Source organism: Pseudochaenichthys georgianus, chromosome 7 (genome assembly GCF_902827115.2).
Source record: "Pseudochaenichthys georgianus chromosome 7, fPseGeo1.2, whole genome shotgun sequence".
Classification (NCBI taxonomy): Eukaryota; Metazoa; Chordata; class Actinopteri; order Perciformes; family Channichthyidae; genus Pseudochaenichthys; species Pseudochaenichthys georgianus.
This window is the reverse complement of record NC_047509.1, coordinates 26,882,599-26,900,249: the sequence shown is the minus strand read 5'-3', so window position 1 is coordinate 26,900,249 and position 17,651 is coordinate 26,882,599. Positions and strand designations below refer to the sequence as shown.

At 43.4% G+C, this 17,651-nt stretch overlaps 1 protein-coding gene across 2 annotated transcripts in view; it reads right to left on the bottom strand.

Annotated features, from left to right (window-relative positions):
- Positions 1-17,651, bottom strand: part of sema3bl (sema domain, immunoglobulin domain (Ig), short basic domain, secreted, (semaphorin) 3bl) — an 81,707-nt gene that overhangs the window by 39,577 nt on the left and 24,479 nt on the right. For both annotated transcript variants that reach the window (XM_034086821.1, XM_034086822.1), the window contains exons 2-3: positions 13,664-13,824; positions 1,247-1,309 (exon numbers count right to left, since the gene is read on the bottom strand). In XM_034086821.1, coding sequence (XP_033942712.1) covers positions 1,247-1,309; positions 13,664-13,824 — 224 coding nt within the window. The remainder of the gene's footprint in view (positions 1-1,246; positions 1,310-13,663; positions 13,825-17,651) is intronic.

Below are 17,651 nucleotides of genomic sequence, written 5' to 3'. Positions count from 1 at the left end.
CTTCAGAATCATCCTCTCCTCATATATCTTGTCTTAAACATCATCGTAATAAGATGGCCTCTGCCCTTCCTTTGCTTGTTCTCTTCTTCAATTTGTACTCCCTCACAAAACTAATGAAATTCTTCATTCACTTACATTTACAATTTGCTTCTGAAAGCTTTCTATGTCTCTGCACCTCTCTTTCCTCTCCATTAATAAAACAATGGCCTTTTTCATAGCAAAGTAGTTGATAGCTTACGGAAACATTTTAGGGGATGTGTGGGAGCAGCGTGGCACCAAGTTGTCTAATTATGCCATTCACTTTAAGCTTAGTTTATAAATGCTCAAGGCACATTCTGCACTCCCCATCACCACATCTGTGATAGAGGAGATCCACAGAGCCAAATAGAGATGGACGTGGAAACAGGATTCAGCTGATGAGTAGTCAAAATCGCGGAAAATGGAAAAACCACCTTGACAAGCTATGGTTTGGAAGATGCTCGTGCCATGCTGAGAGCAGCTTCTCTGAATTCACTGGAGGCATTTTGGCAAACAGTATAGAACTGCTCAACAGCGTAGGTCAATGCAGTCTCCTAGTTTATGGAAAAAGCTGGGTCTGTTGGGTTTATTTTGGACAACATTGTAATATGTTTCAGTTATTGGAAACAGGGATGAGAATTTAAATGGAGACACCAATACTGGTGGAAAGAAGACAGGTAGACTTAAATACATGCAACAGTCAGCAAACAGAGAGGACATGGCAGGAAATGTATTTTGTCTGATACAGAAACAAAGCAACTGACAAACAAAAATGAAAACTAGCCTCTGACTACAAGCTTTTTACTTCAAGGCTTTTAGCTAATGAGAAGCAGTTGGTAGGCTGATTTCTAGGTCAGGTGATTTCTGGACCATATAGGAACTGGAAGACATGTAAAGGGCAGGTAACGCAGAACACAGTATTAATTAACTAGTTGGGAGCATTCATTGTTAACATGGCAACCCTGTAAAATACGAGTTGAATTACATTCTCAACTACATTTTAAGAAAAGCTTATCTTTCCGCAGTTTCAATGTGGTTTGTGTTGTAATCAAAGGTTTGCTAAGGTTTAGTAAAAAGTCATGGTTTTGGTTTAAATAAGCTCATTTGCTATTGACTTGAGCTACATACACACTTGATGAAAACGTACATACTTGAGTAAAAATAAGTCTACTTGACATTTCATTTTACAAAGAACAGCATCTCCGGGAATTAAAAGTCAGTCGGTTACCTGCGGTTCCTTTCCCGTCTGAATGCATTCCTCTCTATTGCCGGGTAACGGGGGCCAGTAAATCTATGAAGGAAGAGAAAAGGAGAAGACAAAGAAGACAAAAATGTGTGTGATGATTAATGACCTCATAACTTGAAAGTAATGCAAACATCCAATATATTCAACCGTATTGCAAAATGTAATTGCTTTGTTGAACTCATAAAGGCTTTATTTGACTCTGTTGATGCAATCAAAACAGAATAATCAGCCCATGTGTTGTTAAATCGGAATTATTTCCCCTGAAAATTGAGCTGAGCAGATGAAATATATATGTATATAAATATATATGATGAAACAGAGGTTTTGGAAGAGGCGAGGGCTTGGACGCTTGTAAAGCCAAAACCTTGATTGAGACACGACAGACACATTTGTCATTACAGTTCTGTAAACGCTTGGAAAACATAGCATACCTCTAGGGTTGCCAAGCTCATTGTTTTTTGTATTTGTCTATGTTTTGTGATAATTTGTCACTGAAATTCTGCCTCCAAATGACCACATTAGGGGAGAACACTAATCACATCTGGAGGCAGATGTGTATCTTAAAACCTGAACAAATTAAACCCGATCTAACTGACTGGTTGGATGCCACTCTTTCATTATTTGGGTCAACTTGACGCTAAAAACAATTACCAAACTCAATAGTGCCAATATAACCAATACATTGGTTACATACGTTTGATACTGAGAACCATTTTTGTTCTTTCTATCTTTCCATACAATTTACCAATCCTAATTGGACCCTAAATACTTTTTTGACACATTTAAATATTAACTCAAACATATAACATACAAAACAGAAAAACAAGGAGTGTTTTTGATGTTATGAAATACTTTAAGGGAGTTAATGTAATAATGTTGGCTAAAGAGACTCAGTCCCCTTCGGTGTCCGTCTTCTGTTTTGTGCCTAGAAATGAAACTCGACCTTTGGCTATAAACAAGCAGAAAATATGTGCTCAGCCAAACGTACAGAGTATCCTAACAAGACCATCTGTGGTTTCTAAAAACAGTATGAATAAGTATTATGCCTTTCCATTTTTAACTCAAGTTCTCACAGAATAGATCCACTATTTCCTTCTGGGGAAAGTCCCAAAGTCTTCCTCCCCTCCTGCCAATTCATCAACAAGAGTGCTTTTCACATTAGTTTCGGAAAATGAAAAATGAAATGAAATTGCCACTGAAGAGGAAAGCCCAAGTCTTTCTACGTATTGAGTTGATGATGTGGGATATACTGTAGTTTTGTGCAGAAGATTTCTCTAAGACAATAAGTCTTTGTCTGGAAACTGGCTTTGTTTTGGCTAACAGGGAGAAAAGAAACCATATGATAAAACAAATGGTCCTGACTTTCATTACTATGTCTGCTTATGTTCGGTGTATTGGGAGCATGTGTGGACAAGAGGCCACTGTGGTATCTATAGGATTTAAAGGAGTGTGAAAGGTAAGTGATAAATGATATAACACAAATAGAGAGTTGTAAACATGAGTGACAGTTTCTCCTCTTTTCTCATCACACCCTACATTTCACAACAGCAGTAGAGTTCAGGAGGATTTTGTCTTAACTGTTATACATCCTAATGTATCACAGACAGTGCACTTCTTGTCATGATAATTGGAACCTGGATTATAGAGTATAACATATCCTGTCCTGTAATACAAATGGTGTGACATTTAAGAGCCTGGAATTATTTTTAACCACACCTTAATGTAAATGACATGTATTGCACTGCAAATTAAATGCACACTGTATAGTAGATGAAATATAACATCGGATAGATCAAATTGAGTTTGTATTGAATTTGCTAATGGTGATGCAGACTGCCTATTGGCTCAACAAAGGGTATTTCTGTCACAAGTTAGACACTTATATTATTGTTTGTTTGGTGGCTCATCTAAACTCTCCTCATTTCAGATCCCGCCTTCCTCCAGGCCCTTGTAATCAGCTCACTTCCCTCACCTGGTCTCCCCAGCCCTTCCCCTCACCTGTTACTCATTCACTAATAACTCACAGTATTTATACCACCTCACTATCACTTGTCCTTTGCCAGATTGTCTTGTCGTTTCCGCCAAACTCTCCAGTGAGTGTTGTGCTCGAGCCTAGATTGTTGTCCTGTCCGGTTTTTTATCCCTGCCACTTTACGGATCTCGAGTTCCTGCCTGCTCCCTGTCTGGTTTTGGTTGCCTGTCTGACGGATTTCCTGGTTTTGACCCTGCCTGTCCCTGACCTGAATAAACTGAACATTGCTATACACTGGTGTATCCGAGTCGTGCTATTGGGTTCTGATCTGTACCTGTGATCGTGACAATTTCATGTGAACTAGGGGTGGAAGTACAAATATCTGTATATAGACTTAAAGCCTTGAAAGGCTCAAACCTGCCTAGTTGCACACAGCATTTTTCTATGTATTTTCTCACTCATATTTTTTTTTGCTTCGTGCATGTTAATAGGTCTTCTTTAAATCATCAAATACACATAACATTTTCTAATTGTTTTCTTTTTGTGTAGTCACACAACAAACAACACACAGAAAGTGTGTTATACTTTATAAGGAATATTTACGAGATAGGAAGAGTGATAGCACTCTCATAACAGTTCAGTAACTTAGCGTACTGCATTAAAAACTGTAAAAAGAACAATTCATTGGTGTCTGGGAAGTTGTGTACTACAATATGTGTTGCTTGGGACCAGTAACTTCCTGGGGTCTCCACTGATTGCATTGCCTCAGGCAATTATAGCTGGACACTTAACTTTATTTATTAATTTGTTATCGCTTTAGAGGTGCCAGCAGGCTGAATTTATTTCCATTGAAATTGGCCAGACTGCTTCCACCTTTTTATACTCTTTTGTATTTTTAGAGAACATCTTAATTTAACTAGGTTCCTTGCTTTAAGTATTTCCTATTGCGAGTTAAATCAGCAAAGATTTGAAACTACTGCAAATGTGTTTTTTATAGACAGCAGAGTCACCTTTGCACCATCTGATTGTCCGACACCCAGCCTGCTTTTGTCTAAAACCTGGCTTGCAAATGTGGGAAACCATTAGAATTAATAATTTGTTTCATGCCTGACTGAAATGAATAAATAACTCAGTGCTGATCGAAAAACTAGGCTTCAACGGGTCATGATCTCTGGACCGGTTTCTTTGGCATGATGCTGTGCTGATATAAATGCGTGCCTGTCGAAAAGCTTGGCTCACATACACAATCTGATCAAAAGTATTCTGATAGCATACCTCACTGATACTGATAAACTGTGAAATCACGCCTTGCTCAAAACATGGGTCAGAGTACTGCGATATTCCATCTATCATCCAAGAGTCTGGCTCTACACCCTCAAGGAAATATGGTTTTACTCCAACAACCATCCATGTTCCTTCTCTGTTTAACTGTTTCCTGACACTTCATCAATGTAAAGTGTTCTTTAATCTTTATTCAGCAGTCACACATTAAAGTGTTGAACCTGCAGAAAAATCCATCCAGGAAACAAGACTGCCAACCAGAACGGTCGGGAACAATCAAACGTAAAATGTTCCTAACTTTTAATTGCCTGTGAAACTCATTAGTTCAAGACACAATACTTTAAAAGTCAGCCAATATCAAAGAACTACATAAATCATCAAATATTGTATTTGTTTATGTGCCTGCTGCTAAACAACCTGCAATAGATCAAAACCCTCTATTATACTTTACATTTCTCAGTTCAGATTATACCAGCTGAACCCCTGGCAAACCAGTTTTTCACTGTAAAGGTAAGGAACATATTTCAAATAAATATATGCCCTGTGGCCATGAATGTCACAAGACATGTAACTCTGGGACCTCTGCTACTGTACGTAGCAACATCATGAAACTGACGTAAACAGATTATTTTCAATTTTTCTTGAATCTGTTGGAATTTTTGCACAAAACCATATGCCTTCTTTGTTGCTGTGCCAACGCAACATTTGGCAGAAATAGACAGTATGAATCATGGGATGTAATGAGTTTGGACTGAAACATTGCATGAACTCTTAAATCCAAAACTAGTAAAACAAATAGTCCCTGGGGAGAAGGTTTGAATTTCAACACAAGCTAAGTTTTGATCAACACGTCGCTTTTCAAATTGTATTATTTCGAGGCCAAAATAATTTTTCTAGCATTAACCTACTGTATGCTAAGCAAGCTGGGCCAGAAGCCATCAACATCACCAAAGAAGAAATAATTAAAGATGACAAATATATTCCAATCATAGCTGTTTATGTTCTAGGGGACGGTGAAGTGGAATATTTACTCCATTATATGATACATTTGCATAAACTGAATCACTAATTGTCAGTCTTTTCCTGGGTAATTATCATTAGGCAAAGTGTTCCACTTCCCAGATTTAATTAAATAAGAACTGGTTCCAGTTTGAGCAGAATCACGTTTGGTGCAATGGTCTAACCAAAGCAAGCCAAGCCTTATTCCCATTTGAGATTTAATACACTGTTGGTCAGAGTTATAGTGAAAAGGGGAGAATAGGCTTTTTATGCCGAAGATATATTGTAGACTCAGGTAGTCAAAGTCTGAGCTAGAAAACGACAAGCTAGTCTGATTTCACAACAGTTGAAAGCTTTGTTCTGGTTTGGACAATTTTAAACCTGTTTCTAAAAGGTTAGCATTTTCATCAGCTGCAAAGTAAGAATTGTGGAAATATATGCAGTACATAAAACATTTGTTATCTGATCTCAATGGATAGATGTCAATCAGATTACATCATTAGTTGCACTCAAGCCAAACATACATCTTTAATTAAATATAAAGGAATAGTTAAATATAATTGTTTACTTATTTACTTTCATTCCAAAACTGAGATGATAAGATCAATTCACAATCTCATTATGGTGCGCTAAGTATGGTACTGAATCTAACACGTGGTTAGCCTAGCTTAACATACTGAACTGTAAAGAGTAGAAGCAAGGATAACAATTACCCTTTCCTAAATATCTGCTAGCACTTTTAAAGCTCATTATTATTATTATTACTATTTATTACATGGCTTAGTTGAATACTCGATTCTGATTGGTCAATTCAGAACACGTGACACGTTGTTAATCCAGAACAGACAGACCGCTGTCATGGATTTATTGACCGTTGTTAAGGATGCTCACATCTGCAGAAAGAAGTTTGGTCGATTGAACTGTATATAGTTTGGCCGAAAAGCAAACTGCATGCAGATCAAGGTCCCTCCGCTTCGCGTCGGGCTCCTGAACAGCCTGTCGGGTGTTCTTTTCCCCATGATGACCGCCTCGCTGCACATTATCCCTTACATGTTGGTTCATGTTTTCTGTATGGTTTTATGGTGGTTTGTGATGTTGGCATATTTTGAACTTGCATAAGGGAGAATGTAAGGTTAACTGTAATCATTCATAACACTCCGTTCGATGTCTCACTATGGGATGCGCCTCATCGCGGAGCAAACAGAAGCATCAATCTCATTACGCCAATCCTGATTGGCTGGTGATCTTGACGTCAGCGTCAGGGAATCCACCCCCTATAAGTAGCTTGCGCCACAACGCATGCGTCATTCAAACACCTCTTCTCGCTTCAGAGCACATCTCGATGGTAGCCGGGCTAGCTTAACAGTCCACAGACTGAACCCAAAGCAAATTTTCGGTCGACGGGCGCTTGCCGGCTACTCCTCTGCTTTGCAAGAAGACTGTTAATGCTAACACACCAGTTAGTATTATAATCGACCTCGTCGTTTCTTTCCTCGGAAATTAAGGTAAGGTTTTGATTTTTTCAAGCTAACAACACACCTGTTGCTAGCTTGCTTTCCCTCACTACCGACACCACGGTAGCGAGGACGTTTTTTCTTTTTCTCTCACAGAGGAGGAAAAGATTAAAGAATATTAACACACCAGTTAATATTCTTTGAGAAAAAAATCTACACCGTCCTTTTTTTCTCCGGATTAAGGACAGGTTGGAAGAATAATTATTTTTCTCGACAACGTACCTGTTACGAGCGGGTCCTCTCCACGCCACGCGGCGAACAAGATGGACGCCTCTCTCCCTCACACCAGAGGAGTCAGGGACTCGGAGGCTTGGCTCTGCGGCTGCGGGTTGAAAATATCAGGCACAGACTCACACCAGGTCTGCTCGTCCTGCCTCGGGCTGGAACACGCCCAGGAGGCTATTGACAACCCCGGCTTGTGCGGGCATTGTGCCCGCTTCACCGTAAAGAGCCTCCGCCGACGGTTAGCACGCCAAGCTAGCTTGTCGGGACAGGACCCCCTCATGTCCGCTGATTTGCCGGCTGGCAATCAAGACGCGGGGGCGTCCGCCGCAGAGATTGAGCCCCGCACTGTGTCGGTCTGGGGCTCATCAACAGCGGCAGCTGCGGAACCGGAGTCCCGCGCCGTGTCAGGCTGGGACCCGGTGGCGGCAAGAGACGCGAGAACGGAGCCCCACGCTTTACCAAGCTGGGGCTCCCGGCTGGACCTCACCATGGTTTCGCCCGCGGAGGATGTCCTGGAATTGGATTATATGGAGGACGAAGAGGGTGCCTCTGAGTTCCTCCTGTCTGATTCGGATGAGCAAGAAGACGATATCTTCGTGTCATCGGCTCAGGCTGAAAAGCCGGGAGCGATGGCTGCTCTCCCGGGCGATAGCACACCAGCTTCGCCCTGTCTGAGTATGGACCTGCAGGCCGTGTGTCAGCGTGCCGCGTCCAGACTAGACATCCCGTGGCCCGAAATGGCCAAGGAGACCTCCAGGTCCCGTTACGAGGGGAAACATTTTCCCCAAGCAACGAGGACAAAGAGGCAACTCCTTCCGGTCTTCCCGGAGATGTTGGATGAGGTGTCGGTCTCGTGGAGAGACCGGCCCTTTAGCAACAAGGCCCCAATCCAGGGTGCCTCCTCCCTAGACTGTGACGGTATGGAGAGGCTCGGCCTGCTCCGCATACCGCCTATGGAACCGCTGGTGGCAGCCCACCTCCTACCGAGGCTGGTCCCGTCACCAAGCAGGAACCCCACGCTGCCAGCGAAGGCGGACCGATTCCAGTCGACCATGACTGAACGGTCCTACAGAGCCGCAGCGTTGTCCGCCAGGGCTTTGAACGTTTCCTCGCTGCTAACCGCATACCAAGCGGAGCTCTGCGAGGATCTGTCAAGCACCGTCACGTGCATGGACAGTGTCGGTGGGGATTGTTGAAATGGGGTACCACCGTGTTCAGACACTAGAGGGCCCCATAACACAACAAATAGAGACTCAGAGGGTAAGAGACGTGACATCTCCGCTGACTCTAAGGAGCATACAGTGGAAGATGCTCACAACATCTGCTTGGGTTTTCAAGACAGTAACACGGGGCTACAGACTCCAATTCGCTGTCACCCCCCCTTGCTTCTCGGGCATTCTGTATTCACAAGCCCGAGGAGAGTCAGCCCATATTCTAGAGAGAGAGATCCTCTCACTTCTAGAAAAGAGGGCTATATCTATAGTACCCGTCGAGCAGAGTCAGAGCGGCTTTTATTCCAAGTATTTCCTCGTTCCCAAACGGGGAGGGAACGAGATTCGGCCAATACTAGATTTGAGGGTTCTGAACAAATATCTAAAAAGATACAAATTCAGAATGCTCACTCACACATCTCTGCTGCGTCTCGTGCGACAAAACGACTGGTTTACATCAGTCGACCTGAAAGATGCGTATTTCCACATCCCAGTATATTATCCATACAGGAAATATCTGAGGTTCGCATTTCAGGGGATCTGTTATGAATACAGAGTACTTCCCTTCGGTCTGTCTCTCAGTCTAAGGGTGTTTGTACGATGTACGGAAGCCGCGATAGCCCTGTTAAGACAACAGAGTATTCGCCTGGCGACCTACCTGGACGAATGGCTGCTTCTCGCACCGTCGGAGCAGGAGGCTATTACGCAGACAAATGTCCTCGTAAAGCACCTGCTCAACCTGGGTTTCATAATAAACACAGAGAAGAGCATGTTGTGCCCCACGCAGACTATACTCTTCCTGGGTTTACACCTGAACTCGGTACCCTTTACAGCCCGCCTGTCAGCGGAAAGAGTGAAAGCTTTCAGAGCTTGTCTCGCTCATTTCCAGCTGCGCAAACATGTTCTCTTCAGATCATGCCTGCGGTTACTGGGGCTCATGGCGTCAGCCATCCTGGTCGTACGACTGGGACGCTTACACATGAGGGAGTTTCAGCGCTGGGTAGCCGCTCTAAAACTAAACTAAATGGCGCGCGGAGAGTAATGGTTACTGTGAAATGCGTAATGGCACTGCGCCACTGGCTGCACCCGACTTTTCTAGTACGGGGCGTGCCTATGGGTGCTGTCCTTTCACGGAAGGTGGTCACCACGGACGCATGTCTGACAGGCTGAGGAGGTATTTACGAAGGTCGTCCGGAGCAGAGACCTCCAGCGGGCGCACATAAATTACCTGGAGCTTTTAGCGGTGTTCCTCACCCTAAAACACTTTCTGCCTTTTCTCAGAGGACATCATGTCCTCGTGAGGACAGACAACACGACCACAATATCGTATATAAACCGCCAAGGGGGTTTGCGTTCTCTCCAGTTACACATGCTGGCACGCAAACTGATCTTATGGAGCTGCGGACGTCTCCTCTCTCTGAGAGCGACGCACGTACCAGGAGTGATGAACCTCGGGGCAGATCTACTGTCCAGAGGTGCACCACTTTATGCAGACTGGACTCTACATCCAATGATTGTGAGTCAGCTGTGGGTGCGTTACGGCAGAGCTGCGGTACATCTGTTCGCATCGAAAGAAAATGCTCAATGTCAGCTGTTCTTTTCAATGCGCGATTTAAACGCACCGTTAGGGGTGGACGCGCTCGCGCACGTTTGGCCTCCGGTCCTTCTGTACGCGTTCCCACCCCTGGCTCTGATACCCCCAACTCTGGCCAGAGTGAGGGAACAACGCTACATACTTATTCTGATAGCTCCGCACTGGCCCGCAATGTACGGGCTGGCGGAGATATATCAGCTGCTGTGCGGGCAGCCATGGCAGCTCCCACTACGCAGGGACATACTGTCTCAGGCGGGGGGGGGCGATCTTTCACCCACACCCAGAGCGCTTGGCACTATGGGCCTGGCCCGTGAGTGGTACAATCTGAATACAGTGGGACTCCCTCAGAAGGTGATAAACACTATTCAGAGTGCGAGAGCTTCCTCCACCAGGTCTCTCTATGACTGTAAGTGGAGGGTGTTTGAGGAGTGGTGCCTTCAAAAAGGACACATCTCTTTTCAATGTCCTGTCGGGGTGATTTTATCATTTCTACAGGGCTTGATTGATAAACACAGAGCTTTCTCTACGATCAAAGTGTACCTGGCTGCTATTGGTGCATGCCATGTGGGCTTTGAGGGAAAGACGGCTAGCCAACATCCTTTGGTTTGCCATTTTATGAAAGGGGCTCGCAGGCTCCTCCCTGTCTCCAGGTCGCTGGTGCCCTTATGGGACCTGGCAGTGGTTTTAAATGGGCTCACTCTAACCTCATTTGAACCCCTTGAAGAAGCTGACATGAAACATCTGTCACTCAAGACAGTGCTGTTACTGGCCCTGGCATCCGCCAAGCGAGTCAGTGACATTCATGCGCTATCTGTACATCCTTCATGCACTCAGTTCGCCCCGGGGCAAACGAGAGTGTTGTTGAAGCCCAACCCTGCCTTTATACCTAAGGTGGTTGGTTCATGTACCCCAATTGACATTGAGGCATTTCCTCCGCCGCTGTGTTCCTCCGGGGAACAGCAGCCGGATTTGCTGTGTCCAGTCCGTGCTTTACGCACCTATATGGACAGATCAAAAGAGTTTCGTCATAATGACCAACTCTTTGTGTCCTGTGCTAACTCTCAGAAGGGCAAGCCCGTTACTAAGCAACGGCTCTCCCACCGGATTGTGGAGGCAATTGCTTTGGCCTATACGAGTCAGGGTTTGCAGGCACCTTCGGGTCTGCGTGCTCATTCGACTCATGGTCTGGCTACATCCTGGGCTTTGTTCAAGGGTGTTTCCATCCAAGACATTTGTGCAGCAGCGAGCTGGTCCTCGCCGCTCACTTTTGTCCGCTTTTACAGGCTAGACGTCTCCGCTCCTAGTGTGGCCCGAGCAGTGCTGGGCACCTTGTTGAGTCAGAGCTCTACCTGTTAAGTTCTGGTTGGTTTGGTGAATTTCGAGATAAGCTCGTCTGGCAATACGGGAGCTACAATATCCCATAGTGAGACATCGAACGGAGTGTTATGAATGAGAACTATAGGTTACTTACGTAACCCCAGTTTTAAGAGTAACATGAAGTGAGATGTCTCACCAGACGGCCCTCCTTGCTATGGTGAAGCGAGAAGAGGTGCTTATTTTGAATGACGCATGCGTCGTGGCGCAGGCTACTTATAGGGGGTGATTTCCCCTGACGCTGACGTCAAGATCACCAGCCAATCAGGATTGGCGTAATGAGATTGATGCTTCTGTTTGCTCCGCGATGAGGCGCATCCCATAGTGAGACATCTCACTACATGTTACTCTGAGTGTTGGGGTTACGCAAGTAACCTATAGTTTCCTATTGCTGCTTGTCATTTTGCTACGTTTTGACATTTGGCTCTTCTTCATCTGTCTTCCAGTTTTCAACATTGACCTTAGTTTTCAATTCAACATCGAACAAATACCAACATGGGTTGGTAAAGGCAAACAGTTTATATTCATTTTGTCCTTTCTCTTTTCACGTTGAGCGGTGGTTTATGGAAAGTTCGGCAGATGTGTGTCATCCTGTAAACCTTTGTTTCATTGAACTGGCATCGTGGATAGATTTCACAATGACTGGCTCTGATAGAAGCCCGGGCATTAAAAGCTCACCGTAAACTGGAAAATCAGAAAGCCTCATGTGTGAACCTCAGCCAAGACAGTGAGCATTAAAAAGAGAACAAGGTGGGCTACATCTGGCCCTCTGTTTATATAAATTCCCTGTTCACTTTGTGTCATCACAGTGTCTTTGACCCATGTATAAGCACGCACACACACACACACACACACACACACACACACACACACACACACACACACACACACACACACACACACACACACACACACCACACACACACACACACACACACACACACACACACACACACACACACACTCTAATGCACACACACATACTGCTGCTCTTAGCTAAAGTGCTGCAGCACACCAAGGATTTCTCTAGGAGAGAGTTATTTATGTTCTGCTTACTAGAAACTAGTTCAATGGAACACAGAGTGCATCAAGCGCCCTAGTGGAAATAAAATATAAATGAATGATATATATAATATATAGAACATATGGTCTCAGAAATATAATTTCATGGAGAATTTGCTCATTTCTCTAATTCTAATGCCTTCTAATAAATGTCTGAAACTCATAAGATACAACTCAAATCATAGTAAAACTTATATCGGTATAATCTGAGCCACTGAATACATTTTACTAAATATGAATTCAAACTTTATATTAGATAAATTCGATTAGATTTTCCGATAAATGTTAACATACTTGTATCCACTGTCAAAGCATTATAAACCTGAGTTAAACAGTTAAGTTTCAAAACCAAATATCCAACATCTGCTATAATGAATAGCACAATAACATTATTCTCTCTCTTTGTAATTCAGAGTCTCAATGTTTGATTACAGTGAAAATATGCAGGTCTGCAAATAGATCTGATATTTTTAAAACAAAACATTTCCCAAATTGGGATCAATAAAGCACATATTTTCTTATCGTACTGTAATTCATCTCTCGTGTCTCTCTGGCGAGCCAAAGAAACTGTTTCTCCTGCAGTATAATCTCTGTGTTGGACAAGCTTCAGTGAGAAAATATATTTACAGATCAAAACATGGGATTGTTCAATTAACAATATCTAGAGGTTCAAATTCAATAAAAATTGCATTTATCCACACATTTCAATGTATAGTGTACACATGTAGTCAATTGATATGGGAAATCAAAAATGTACCAAGGAAACAGGTTTGTAATATATTCCTTTATATATTTTTTCCCTGAAGACTGACTGTCTTTTTGTTTAATATTATCAGAACTGAGTTATGATGCAACAGCAGCAATACAAAATAAAATGGATGTTCATGTTTGAGTCACAAAGTTTATGGCTGATTTATGAGGTACCGAGTGCTTTCACAGATGTTCTGCAAAAGAGGGAATTCTGGAAAAACACTAAATGGTACGCCTATCTCTTCAAGTCATATGTTATCTTCTACAGATTGAAACCACTTGAACAGTCACTGCAGTTTAAATCAAAGCAGAATGATGAATGTCCACTGTGCGGTAACTAACCTTTTACAAAACATCAATCACCAGAGCAGAATTAATTAAAATAACTGATGGATTTACTATTTTCCCAAAGCTCACCTCTTTGGACTCGCTGCTGGTGGGTCCCAGCAGGAGAGAGTACAGGATATCTTTCCCTCCGAGGAAGAGGCGGTCCCGGTACTCATCGAGGAAGACGGAGGTAAGAGAGAGCTGGCCATGGTGACCGCTGAAGATAGATGACCTGTTGGTGGACAGCAGGTCTGCAGAGAGAAATGGGAACATGATGAGCACACAAATATAAACACATTTCCTCTTACATCACTTTTTGTCAATGCTCTTTTCACAATACCAACATTTTTTCTTTTTAGCAACAGCACAACAATCCAAGCAGGGGGGGATCAAACAGAGAGAGCAGTGATGAGTTGAAAGTTGATATAGCGATGACACATCGTTTTTTCTGCTCCCTGAAAGGCTTCATCTCTGATGGATTTAAAACATATTTTGACATTGAAGCCTTCGTGACTATTGGTTGTTGGACCTTGGTTTAATCATTTGACCAGGCTGCCTTTACTTTAATCTGACAGCAGACAGTTTGCTTTTGCTTTATTGGAAGTGATGTGTAATTTTCTCTACAGTAAAGCAAAAATCCCATGAGGAATCTGCTTGTAACATCGCCTTTTGTTCCACTATCCAAATATGATTTGTCTCCAAACGTACTCTTGTTGCTGCTGTCAACACTTCATTCCTGCACATTAGAGGATGTTACCAGAAAAGATCTACAGCACCACCCAAACAGGAAATGTACAACATTACTGTATGATTCAACATATTTTCATAGAATTAAAATAATGCATACAAATCAAAAACATCAAATACATCAAGTATTGTTTTTGGATGTTAAGATGCTAAGGAATCTGAAAGCATCTACTGGTGCCTGAAGTGTATGAATTTATGAACAACACACATGATACACACTCCCATATTAGATAACATGTATCAGTAGGAGAGCAGGAGTCCATCTGCACACAGAGGCCTGCACCTGGCTCTCCTCTCTGATCTGCCAGAAGCTTCAAAGTCAAAAGGTTGATGCAACAACTCTGCAGGAGTGGTAGATACCGGGTTGAACACAAGTTCAGCCAGACACGGGTGGTACACACACACACACACACACACACACACACACACACACACACACACACACACACACACACACACACACACACACACACACACACACACACACACACACACACACACACACACACACACACACACACACACACAAGATTGCTGCTTCAAGGCCTCCTTCCAAAATCTTCCACTATCTCAAACAAACTTCTGTTACATCAGAGCATGCTCCTCCCATCTCTTCAAAGACAGCTTTTTAATCAGTGACCCGACAGTACACGTCAAACAAGGACGCTCCAAGTACAGCTCTGGGGTCAGTTTTAAATGTAATTGGCTCTAGTCGCTATAGTAATTATGACCCAAGTGAAGGGGGAAGTCGGGTGACAAAGCATAAAGAGCTACAAAGTCCAGAGAAAGTCAGAATGGATGGACAGATCTAACAAACAAGTTCACCAGTGAGACCACTTTCCATGTCCTGTGTCAAACCTAAACTCAACAATGGCTTAGTTTAACTTATGTACGAAAGTTTACTTATGTACCTTACTTTCTTTTTTCTCGTACCTAACCACAGCTACTTAACAGGGTTACTTAAACCTTAACCACAATCTTTCCCTTAACCTAAGTGACGTAACTCAGTTTTATAACAAACATACACTGAACAAAAATATAAACGCAACACTTTTGTTTTTGCTCCCATTTTTCATGAGATGAACTCAAAGCTCTAAAACATTTTCTATATACACAAAATAACCATTTATCTCAAATATTGTTCACAAATCTGAAAAAATCTGTGATAGTGAGCACTTTGCCGAGATAATCCATCCCACCTCACAGGTGTGGCATATCAAGATGCTGATTAGACAGCATGATTATTGCACAGGTGTGCCTTAGGCTGGCCACAATAAAAGGCCACTCTGAAATGTTCACTTTTATCACACAGCACAATGCCACAGATGTCGCAAGTTTTGAGGGAGCGTGCAATTGGCATTCTGACAGCAGGAATGTCCACTAGAGCTGTTGCCCGTAAATTGAATGTTCATTTCTCTACCATAAGCCGTCTCCAAAGGCGTTTCAGATAATTTGGCAGTACATCCAACCGGCCTCACAACCGCAGACCATGTGTAACCATAATCCATCCCACCTCACAGGTGTGGCATATCAAGATGCTGATTAGACAGCATGATTATTGCACAGGTGTGCCTTAGGCTGGCCACAATAAAAGGCCACTCTGAAACGTGCATTTTTGCTTTATTGGGGGGGTCTGGGGGGGTCCGAAAACCAGTCAGTATCTGGTGTGAGGGGTAGGATTAGGGTTAGGGTTAGGGTAATGTTGTGAATCGAGTGGCCTGTGTTCGTCGTCCATAACATACGCCTGCCCATACCATAACCCCACCACCACCATGGGCCACTCAATTCACAACATTACCCTAAGCACCATTTTAGATCCCCCTATCATTTAGGGTATTTTATATTATAGATTCCATTGGGAATTTGGGACAAGCTCCGCACACGCAGACACACACGTAAATACATCGGCACACACAGGCACGCACACACACACACACACACACACACACACATACACACACACACACATACATACACACACACACACACACACACACACACACACACACACACACACACACACACACACACACACACACACACACACACACACACACACACACACACACACACACACACACACACACACACACACACACACACACACACACACACACACACACACACACACACACACACACACACACACACACCACCCTCCAGATCCTGGGATGGGGAGATCTGCTTTTTAACATACTCTGCCGCCATTCCGTGGTCCAGCTCCGCTCTGCACTTTTTAACCATTCTTTTGAAACGGTATTGTCCTTACGGAGCTTTTATGATGCTTTTAAAAGGGTTTTTATAAGGTTTATGTTTACGGAGGTTTTTAATGTTTTTTTAAACACCTATCTACCGAGAGCCGGTGCACCACGCAGGGCTCCTCCTGCGCTCTTCCCCAACCTAACCCTACCCCTACCGCTCACACCAGATACTGACTGGTTTTCGGACCCCCCCAGACCCCCCCAATAAAGCAAAACTGCACGTTTCAGAGTGGCCTTTTATTGTGGCCAGCCTAAGGCACACCTGTGCAATAATCATGCTGTCTAATCAGCATCTTGATATGCCACACCTGTGAGGGGGGATGGATTATCTCGGCAAAGGAGAAGTGCTCACTATCACAGATCTTTTCAGATTTGTGAACAATATTTGAGAGAAATGGTTATTTTGTGTATATAGAACATGTTTTAGATCTTTGAGTTCACCTCGTGAAAAATGGGAGGAAAAACAAAAGTGTTGCGTTTATATTTTTGTTCAGTGTATTTATTGTAAATCAAACATGAACTATTCTGAAACCGGATCATAACCCATTATAACACAAGTAACGTCCTGTACAGTATCTCATAACCACTTGTGGAAGTTTCTCGGAGTACCCTTCACATTAAAAAAATAAAGCTGAAGGGGGTACCTAGTGCTTTGAGTTGTCAAAAATACCTGGCAAGCTGCCGTGTTTGACATATTGGGAGTGCGAACGTGTTGGTTATATGTGCCTCTCATACCTTCCCTTCATGACACTTCCTCTGCATCACCTCTCTCCCTCTCTCTCTGCGTTGGTAACAAGATGAGGAGTGAAATACGTTTGTGAGAAGACTTCATCGGTATGCCAAACTCTCAGTGGAGCAGTCTTTCAGCTGAATCGGTTTTCCATCTACCTCTCATCACTCGTCTCGGTTTTTCCTCTCTCTCCCTTTCCCTCGGCCCAACACACACTACCTCACACACACGCAGTGAGAAAGTAGGCTCAGTCACTCAGCACTCAGCGAGGGTATTGACTGAGTGAAGCACGGGGGCCTCCTGTACCAGGGACACCTTGTCCATCACTGGGGCTTCGCAG